General features: G+C 40.9%; 1 protein-coding gene across 5 annotated transcripts; it reads left to right on the plus strand.

The window, feature by feature from the left end:
- Nucleotides 1-292: 292 nt before the first annotated feature.
- Nucleotides 293-9,474, plus strand: LOC135517243 (mitochondrial fission regulator 1-like). 5 transcript variants are annotated; one of them, XM_064941367.1, is made up of 9 exons: nucleotides 293-388; nucleotides 1,335-1,437; nucleotides 5,869-5,970; nucleotides 7,216-7,358; nucleotides 7,535-7,755; nucleotides 8,133-8,364; nucleotides 8,491-8,683; nucleotides 8,839-8,896; nucleotides 9,008-9,474. In XM_064941367.1, exons 2-9 carry the CDS (start codon nucleotides 1,402-1,404, stop codon nucleotides 9,232-9,234), a joined length of 1,212 nt encoding a protein of 403 aa, XP_064797439.1. In that variant the 5' UTR covers nucleotides 293-388; nucleotides 1,335-1,401; the 3' UTR covers nucleotides 9,235-9,474. The 5 variants fall into 5 exon arrangements, with proteins under 5 accessions (XP_064797439.1, XP_064797440.1, XP_064797441.1 ...); XM_064941368.1 differs by having other exon boundaries at nucleotides 7,586-7,755; XM_064941369.1 differs by having other exon boundaries at nucleotides 8,834-8,896; nucleotides 9,008-9,181.
- The last annotated feature ends 834 nt before the right edge of the window (nucleotides 9,475-10,308 follow it).

The following is a 10,308-nucleotide window of genomic DNA, read 5'->3' on the forward strand; positions in this document are numbered from 1 at the left end:
GTGACAGTAAACTACTAACAATTAATGAATGTTACTTGACATTTCACAACTGTCCACGTTATGCAAGACTTGCTACATTAATGGCGTAAAACGAATGACAAAGACCGTGGGTACGCCTCCTTTCTGACAATACTGCATGTGGTCAGTTGATGTGCTGCTATTCATTATAATCAACCAATAATATTATCATAAAGTTATTGTACACGCCCAACCTAAACAATTCCTCAATGCCTATTGGTTTATAAAAAAAAATGCCAACCCATTCGTCAAGAAATAAACATGTTCCCGCCTACTCACTTTGCCAGGACTAAGGAGACTTAAAAGTGAACATTTAGGGTTGATTGAGGTGAACAGAAAGCTGTTATTGGACGTTGTCGTAAGGACACGAGTTAGTTTTTATTTGATCAAATTCGATCTACGAATGTAGCTATGATTTAGCCTTTGCTACTGCTAAAAACCCAGTGATCCTTTGTTTGATTCGTTAACCAACTGTACACCACGGAACACTCAACCCCTTGGTTAGGAAGAAGTTTCGCTAGCTACTGCTAGTTAGTTTAGCCGGTAGCTAACTAACATGTTATAGGTATCCAAACCATTCACTATGCTTGCTTACATATGGAAATAGAGGTTTATGGCAAGATACTTAACCTAACTACTATAAGTTGTTTGTCACGCAATATATATTTACAGACAATAAAAAAACAACAGTTACTATCTTTCATCCCTCGCTAGTTAAGTTACTTCAGACAGTTTAGGATTTACGTTAGCTATTTACACGCAGCAACTTGCGAACGTATGTCAGGGATGCTGGCAAGTTGTCTGTCTACACACAGTAACTAGCTACAGTCTGCACTGGTCGATATGCAATGAGGTTTAGAGTACAGTATGGCATATCAAGCACATTATTGCATGTCAGCCGTTGCAGACAAGCAGAAGCCACACAAGAATATGAACTGTCAAATCAACATTTTCATTTATTCTCAGCCAGGGAGCCTATGAGCGCTTTAAGCCAGGGGGTCCTAAAAAAACAGGTATAAAACTTGTCATCACGATTATAAATACAAAGAGAAGTCGGGTGATGGCTAGGATAAGATAAAATGAACAACTTAAAAATAACTGGAGGAAGGCAAAAAACTATCACATGGGAAAACCTTTAACTGTAATGACTGACAGCTTGCGTCTCTGTCTAATGATATGTGAGGGTCAGTACTCTTAATAAGAATGTGGAACGGACTCTAACCCTGACCTGTGTTTTCTCCACATATTGCTGCCTTGGTGTTGCTCAAAATAACTACAGGTATTTTCCCTGTTTTGTCTCCCTCTTATTGCCCCAGACTACCTCAGAGAAGATGTTTTTTTGTGGACTACTCTACAACGGCCTCTCTGAAACGCATCGATAAAATGAGTCAAGGAAATACAAGGATAGAAAAGAACCTGGTATGTGCTTTTTAATTTTTTAAATAGACTGCTATGGTTAGGGCTGGTGTGGTGACAGTATTACCGCCACACCGGCAGTCAAGGCAGTCAAATTCCATGTGAGCGTTTAGTCATGGTAATTAGGTTTCTCCAAGCTCTGATGCTGGTCATTAGTAGCCGACTGAACTTGCTCACTGCCTGGTATTCAGCACTCTATTGTCCATCTAATTACTCTGACATCAATGCAAATGTATTTGAAAATCTAATCAAACACTTCATGAGAGCTCATGAGCTCATGTTGTGCAACATTTCTATAGGCTATACAATTGTGTGAGGAAACAGAGTGATGGCCTCTTTAAAAAGAGGCGGCTCCCATCAGCTTTCTATAGGCTTGGCCTACAATATTTATTAAGTTTCTAATATTAAGCACATTGCTTATATTTTCAACAGGTGTATATAGCCTACCTGGCTGGCATGAAAATGAACCACAGGAAAAGCGTCCTCCATTCACTATTTGATGACATGTATATTTTTTTTCCCTGTCCCTGTTTTGAGACAGGTGCATGATAATGGTCCATTCTAAATTGAAACTAATTTCACACATATTGTTTAGTTTAAAGACAAGATTAAATCAAGAATAGTATGATGGGTGACAATTAGCCTATCACTTGTGAATGATGCCCAGCATTGAAAAAAGCCTTATTTTTCATAGTCGCACACCTCATGTAGCCTAACCCATAGGCCTATATTTTGTATCACAAATAAAGTGGCCAAGTAACTTAATAAAATGATGCACATTAATCCACTTTACAAAGTGTTTAGAGCCTAACTGGCATACATAAACAGCGTGTAAGTTTCAAGTTTGGGGAAGATCATTTAAACCATAAGAATGCACCTTTATGGGTCTCCTGAGTGGCGCTGTGGTCTAAGGCACTGCATCGCATGCAGTGCTAGAGGCGTTCTACAGACCCGCGTTCATTTCCCTGGCTGTGCCACAACTGGCCGTGGCTGGGAGTCCCATAGGACGGTGCACAATTGGGTTTGACTGGTGGGCCTTTACTTGACATATCCTGCTCGAGCGACTCCTTGTGGCATGCCGGTTATGCAGGTCATGTTTCGGAGGATGCATGACTCCATCTTCACCTCCCCGAGCCCATTGGGGGATTGTAGCGACGAGACGAGAGAAACAATTTTGGGAAAAAACAAAATGCACCTTTTATAATAAAAACATTACATGTATAATTACATTTGCGGTCACTTTTGATAATGATATTTTACGATAATGGAAAATTTGCGTTTATAGCCTACTACCGTGTGCGCATTGCTGTGCTTATAATGTGAAGAAATAGCGTAATGGTTTAACAAGATTTTTAAGCTTAAGGTTCTGATCTGTTGCGTCAGCCACATTGCATGAAAAGTTTTTTAATGCTAGTGGTTGTATTAATTTGGGCTCTATTGCATCCCACAACTGTCCCAGACTATGTTTGGAATATTTATCTCTCGCACAGAATAGAGTAGGTCAACTTTTACTATGGGGTATAGTACATTGACATAGGATAGTGCTTTTGTTGTTCGTCAGGCCTACTCATCTTGTTGGCTGACTAAACAAATGTGGACAGTCCTTCCAATATCTTCAATATGCACCTAGGAATTGGATAAGTTGGATAAGTTGCAGTTGTGTCCCCAATGTGTGTGTCGGTCTTTTGTAGCCTACGAGAAAGACCCAATCACGTGATGGAGAGCCATGTGAGTGAGAGGTGATTTTTGGAGCACTCGGGGAGAAGGGAGCTTAACAGACACTGGCTGGAAAAGGCATAGATGTTTTTTTAGGGTACATTACAGCCACACTAAGGGGATGCTGCCATGAAATTCAAGCTATTATCAAGTGCTTGTCAAATTGTGAATGAGTGACTGATGTTGGGTGTACAGCCTGCGCAAAAAAACAACAAAGCAGAGCTCATGCTTTTTAAGTGACTTTTTTCAAATCATAATTTGTCGCATCATGCAGCCTTGCAATGAATTAAAAATCAAAAAGTATAGCCCAATGTTTGTAGAACAAGTTACATTAATAACTCTAAGTTAAGCATATAGGAATACCTGTTTTTTGTTAACTGCTCAACAGAGAATAGCCAAATGTGCGCACTCCCTCAAATCGTTTGGAGAAAATATATTTTCTATTTTATTCAGCTTTGTTTAATTGTATTCTCCATACTAGAAAATAATTCCATGGAATTCTAAGTCTACTAAAGGAACTAGTGTAGCCCACAGCCATTTAGCAGAGCCAGATCAGGACCCAAGCATAAGGACAACTAAAGAGTATGCTATTCTGTTCTTCTGAAATAGACAACATTTTCTTCATATCATGCTTATTTAGACTTGCCTAAAATAAATAATGGACTTATTGTGATAGTGGAGGCTATATTATATGGATGTATTACTTTTTAAAATTGTAGATGTTCCAAAGGTCTGCATCAGTGGCTTGTAGGCTATGTGTGGAAGCCAGGAGATGCTAAATGCGTTTGTTAATTAATGGTCAAGTACCAGTTATTTGCGTGACAATCACCGCCTGGGGAAATTTCGTGACAGCCACAGCCCTATCGTGGTCAGACCAGATATCTGTCATCGATCAGACTTTTTAGCATTTTTTAAATTTTTACAGTATATTCATAAGCAGCGTGGGGCTCTAGACAAAGTTAAAGCTTCTTGAGATCAAAATTTAGCAGATGCTTTTATCCAAACCGACTTAGTCATGCGTGTATACAGTTGAAGTCGGAAGTTTACGTACACCTTACCCAAGTACATTTAAACTCAGTTGACATTTAATCCTAATAAAAATTCCCTGTCTTAGGTCAGTAAGGATCTCCATTTATTTTAAGAACGTGAAAAGTCAGAATAATAGTAGAGAGGGATTTATTTCAGCTTTTATTTCTTTCATCACATTCCCAGTGGGTCAGGAGTTTACATACACTCAATTAGTATTTGGTAGCATTGCCTTTAAATTGTTTCATTTAGGCTACCACAAGCTTCCCACAATAAGTTGGGTGAATTTTGGCCCATTCCTCCTGACCGAGCTGGTGTAACTGGTTTGTAGGCATCCTTGCTCGCACACACGCTTTTTCAATTCTGCCCACACATTTTCTATGGGATTGAGGTCAGGGCTTTGTGATGGCCACTCCAATACCTTGACTTTGTTGTCCTTAAGCCATTTTACCACAACTTTGGAAGTATGCTTGGGGTCATTGTCCATTTGGAAGACCAATTTGTGACCAAGCTTTAACTTCCTGACTGATGTCTTGATGTTGCTTCAATATATCCACATCATTTTCTGTCTTCATGATGCTATCTATTTTGTGAAATTCACCAGTCCCTCCTGCAGCAAAGCACCCCCACAACATGATGCTGCCACCCCCGTGCTTCACGGTTGGGATGGTGTTCTTCGGCTTGCAAGCCTCCCCCTTTTTCCTCCAAACATAACGGTCATTATGGCCAAACAGTTCTATTTTTGTTTCATCAGACCAGAGGACATTTCTCCAAAAAGTACGATCTTTGTCCCCATGTGCAGTTGCAAACCGGCTTTTTTATGGTGGTTTTGGAGCAGTGACATCTTCCTTGCTGAGCAGCTTTTCAGGTTATGTGGATATAGATACTTTTGCACCTGTTTCCTCCAGCATCTTCACAAGGTCCTTTGCTGTTGTTCTGGGATTGATTTGCACTTTTCGTACCAAAGTACGCTCATCTCTAGGAGGCAGAACGCACCTTCCTGAGCAGTATGATGGATGCGTGGTCCCATGGTGTTTTTACTTGTGTACTATTGTGTGTACAGATGAACGTGGTACCTTCAGGCATTTGGAAATAGCTCCCAAGGCTGAACCAGACTTGTGGGGGTCTACAAATTTTTTTTTCTGAGGTCTTGGTTGATTTCCCCATGATATCAAACAAAGGCACTGTGTTTGAAGGTCGGCCTTGAAATACATCCACAGGTACCTCCAATTGACTCAAATTATGTCAATTGGTCTATCAAAAGTTTCTAAAGCCATGACATCATTTTTCTGGAATTTTCCAAGCTGTTTAAAGGCACAGTCACCTTAGTGTATGTTAACTTCTGACCCACTGGAATTGTGATGCAGTGAAATAATCTGTAAAAAAAAAAATTGGAAAAATTACTTGTCATGCACAAAGTAGATGTCCTAACTGACTTGCCAAAACTATAGTTTGTTAACAAGAAATTTGTGGAGTGGTTGAATAACGAGTTTTGATGACTCCAACCTAAGTGTATGTAAACTTCAAACCTCAACTGTACATGTAATTTGTGGATCACTAAAGTCTCCATGTTGCACATCTTGTCCTCATGGCTCTTTCATTATACTGTCTTTAAGGCATGATTTAATGGTGACGTACCCATTATCTTGGTTGTAGTACGTAACCATAAGCCTACGTGTTTATTTTTGGCAGGACTTTGGCTTTTCAGGCAAGGCGTATGGGTCCTCAAGGAGTATTGTGAGAAGAATAGCCACCAATCTTCCCCTTAAACCATGCCCCAGGGTCCATTTTCAGGTAAGACTGTATCTGCGACAGAGAAGGCAGGCATACTATGTCGGAAGTCTCCAATGATCAATGACATGTTATAGAACTAAAAGTGATTGATACTATTCTTTGTAGACTGTCTGCTGCCATACTTTGACAGAGTATGATCTGTGTGAGTTATTGAAACAAGGTCAATCACTTTGTCAGCGCTTGCTACAGTGACTGTCCTCTCCAAGCCTTGTCATGTTTTCTTAGCGTTGTGGCCTGATGTATTCTGATCTAATGGTTAAGTCACTTTCATCAAGAGTGGTTTCCTGCTTGTTCATCTGTTTTGATGCTCCAACTCTAAACAGAATGGAAAACATGAACCTACGTGCTGATTATTAGTAGCACTGGGATGTCAGTATCGCGGCAAAATAAATTAAACACAAAGTGTATTTAACTTCTTTAGAAAAACAGCCCTAATGTTGTTAACATCTATGTCATTCAGGGTCCTGTTTATTTTCCAAGTTATAGTACACTATTTTACATTCACAAGGTTTTTAAAGGACCAAATAGTTTTTTTTGTTTTTGCCATTTGCCCCAATTTGGTGAAAATGCATTACGGGGCCTTTTGAATGTTTAGATAAAACATAAGTCTGGTAAAAAACAAAACATTTTTGCATTAGTCACAGGAACAGTTGTTTATAAAGTTTATTTATGTAGTCATGTTAGTTCCCTGTTATCAGTCTTTAGATTCAGTTTGTCTTTTCAACACTTTTCTTTCTCCCTCTCTTTAGCTGTCCTTCCTTTCTGTGAGGAATGCATTGTCTGCTTTAGGTCAGTTCACCTGGAAACCTGTAATAGTAACCTTGTGCTGCTGACACATTTCTGGTAGCATACCAGCATACCAAAGGTCCTTATTAGGACTATCCACTGTCCTGTTTTCTTACCTTTCCTATGCTGAGTTTTTTTTAGAGACAGCATAAGAATCTGCCTTGACAGGCTATTGGTAGACGGCATAAGAATCTGCCTTGACAGGCTATTGATAGACGGCATAAGGATCGGCCTTGTTGCCGTCTTGTACCGTGAATGTTCGCCGTTGGCTTTGGTTGACAAAAAAAATTTGTCTGTCAGAATACATTTCCAAGTAGTGTGAATGCTGTTTTGAGTCATATGATGAGAATGGCACGTGTGTGGCTAAACAGGACTGAGTTTTTTGTCGTTGACCCAATCCTCTGGTATGTAAGGAGAATGTTTAGGTGTATTGTTTAATATGGCTGCCCTGTGTCTCAGCTCAATCTTTACACTGAAGACGGTAGTGTTCTGAACAGTGCTGGGGGACAGAATGGACTGGTTGCCTCTTTGGCTGATGTTGTCTGGATCGACAGGGAAGAGAAGGAAGATGAAAATTACTGGTTTGGATTTGGAAGACTGAGGTAAGAAGAGGAGTGGGCCGTGGAACGGCCACACTTTCTCAAGCTGTGATGCTGCCCTTAAAGCTACTGTTTATTGACCCATACACTGCTCATTAGGCAGTTCATTTGCTCATGTGTTAACTATAACATCTTCCTCTCTTCTAATATGGTGCTTGTTTACCATTGGTCCCATTCAGGTCAGAAGCACCGTCCGGGCTCATGTTCCGTTCTCACCTGCCTTTGCCCAGACGTAGATCATTACCCAGCCTGCACCAGGCCGAGCCAGAGCCCCAGGGTCAAATCCGCAGCAACGATGAGGCCATCCAGAAGATCAGTGCTCTGGAGATGGAGCTGGCCAAACTCAAAGCCCAGATCGCACAGATAGTACTGACCCAGGAACAGAACGCACAGACACCAGGTATGGAACAGAGAACCCCGGAACACACACTAAAGGGTAAAGAAATAATTTTCTAAACACAAACAAAGTTCAAACACGTCATAGTGGTCTAAGGCACTGCATCTCAGTGGTAGGTGTCACTACAGACCCTAGTTAGATTCCAGGCTGTTTCACAACCCGCCGTGATTGGGCGGTGTACAATTGTCCCAGTGTTGTTGGGGTTTGGCCTCCATTGTAAATAAGAATTGTAACTGACTTGCCTAGTTAAATAAAATTTGCTGAGTAAGATGCAGTACTTCTACATTTTCCTCTAATGACCTATCTGTCTGAAGATGGAAGCTTTATGGCATAATTGTCTAAGCTATACATGTCTCACCAAGTTCTCTCCTTCACCTCAGCCCCAGGTGGTCCTCCTGCCCCAGGTCGCCCTCCACCACCCTGCGCCCCTCCCCCTCCTCCACTCATGGGATTCCAGCGGAGCTTCTCGGTCATTGACCTCATCCAGGAGCGCCGTGGGAAGAAGACAGATGGCCAGACACTGCTGGACCAGGAGCCCAAGCAGGCAGAGGTCCCCAACATGCTGGATGTGCTTAAAGACATCGGCAAAGTCAAGCTACGCCCTGCTAAGAGGTGGGCACCATGTTCTTCTGACTTCTACATTAGAAGATGGGCACAACTCTGTTTTACTAACTGAAAACTTGACTAATTTCCAGCTAAAACAGATTTTTCCCTTACTTCCTGTGTATTATTGTCCAGCCCGCTGGAGAGCCAAGCCAAGCCTAGTGAGCCCACAGATGCTGCGTCTCTCATCGCTAATGCCTTGAAGCGCAAGTTCGCCCATCGCTATCGCCACAACAGCAATGAGAACAAGGAGTTTGACTTCCCAGCCTCTGAACTGAAACCTTTCTGTTCTGAATTCCCCAAGACTGACAAAGTAGAGGTTCCCCTGGTAAGAGCAACACTGATACTACTATTACATCACCCATGACTCCCCAGTTTGGGCCTTATAGTTTCAAACTACACTGTAAAACCTTAATCTGTCAATTTCTGGCTATTGTGTGTCTGGGTTGTCATTTGCTTAACTTTCTCTGGCCTCGAGGTAAGGCAGCACTGGCTGAAAACCCCAGCCCCTGTAGTGAAACTACACCCAGAGACACCCATGGTAAGAAGTGCAAGCATGACTAAAATTTTAGATTTTATAAAATAATCTGATCTAATATTTGATGCGAGTTTGGAAACTAATTTGCTCCTGTCTCTTTTACCTGACCTATAGTTTGGGCAGCACATGTTGAAATGTACTGGCCAGAGAAAGCTGCTCTGAGCACCCAGAGATGGTTTGACCTCCATGGACACTTAAGTGCCTTATCAACCTGTTTGTCACCGGTCTCTGGATGGCCATGTTGTTTGACTAGATATACAATCAATCTGCTCTCTATTCCTACTCACAACAGTATTGCCTCAGTCTTCAGTTCTTGCACTTTGATAACATACCATATGTAATAATTATTTTTTTAACTTTCATTTAAAAATGTCCTATTTTTGTTGAATTGATGTCAGTTTGAAAGTCTTCGATCTTAAATTAGGACGGTCCAAGATTGATTGTCAGATTTTCGTACCACAACTAAATTCCAATGAGATTCACCCGTGTGTGTTCTGGATTTAGTCGAACACTACAAAATCCTAACATTCCTCAACTGTTAACTACATGTATTAAAGTGGATTGAACGGTTTCTAAATGCACAGAGACAAATGCTTATCCATTTTGTATGCCCTTTTCAAGGCAGTTGTATTTATTTTTGCCTCACTGGGTCTTTGCTGTCTACTTCTTACTAGGGATATATGCAGAGAAGAGGGATCACTTGTGTAATAGGCAATTTAATATTTTTGTAAATTGCATCCTAGTCAGTTAAATTTGTCAAGTCATAGTTGCTACCAATTTATCAAAGCGTCCATGGTTGATTTAATTGTAGACTAGATCGCTTTGAGTTGTACTGGGACAAGTTCTGTACCTCACTATGCTGAGTGGACCAAACTTACACTAATCTACAGTCTGAAAACAGGGATACTCTACCAGTCACTTTATTCATTACTTACCGATGCTGGGCAGGAGGACGTTTTATTAGTTCCAGATCCATGACAAGCCCATTCTGAGGTAATGCTACTCCATGACCAGCTGTATCCCTCTTTAAACCACAGAAAATGTCTTAATGTTAAACAGTTTCATACCATAGCCAGTTTATTTCATGGAAAAATACTAAGCTTTGAACCTTTGCATGGTGGGAGTATAAGGGAACATGGACAACTGTCAGTAATACTTGATTTAAAACCCTAACTCAAACATAGGGATTGTGTGAGGGGAAATGTCATCCACATTTGACAAGCCTAGAATAAAACATTTTTCAATTCTCAATCACAGATACATAGGAACTGTTTGCACAAGCAGAGACCTTGAGTGGTTGAACAATGAATGACCGAGGGCACTTACAATCGATCACTGAAATGTCATTTCCAAATGAGTTGACATGCAGCATTTACCGTGAATGCGGTCTCCGCTAACATGGGAGCCTTTCAGTC

The sequence above is a fragment of the Oncorhynchus masou genome, chromosome 28, assembly GCF_036934945.1.
Source record: "Oncorhynchus masou masou isolate Uvic2021 chromosome 28, UVic_Omas_1.1, whole genome shotgun sequence".
In the NCBI taxonomy this organism is placed as follows: domain Eukaryota; kingdom Metazoa; phylum Chordata; class Actinopteri; order Salmoniformes; family Salmonidae; genus Oncorhynchus; species Oncorhynchus masou.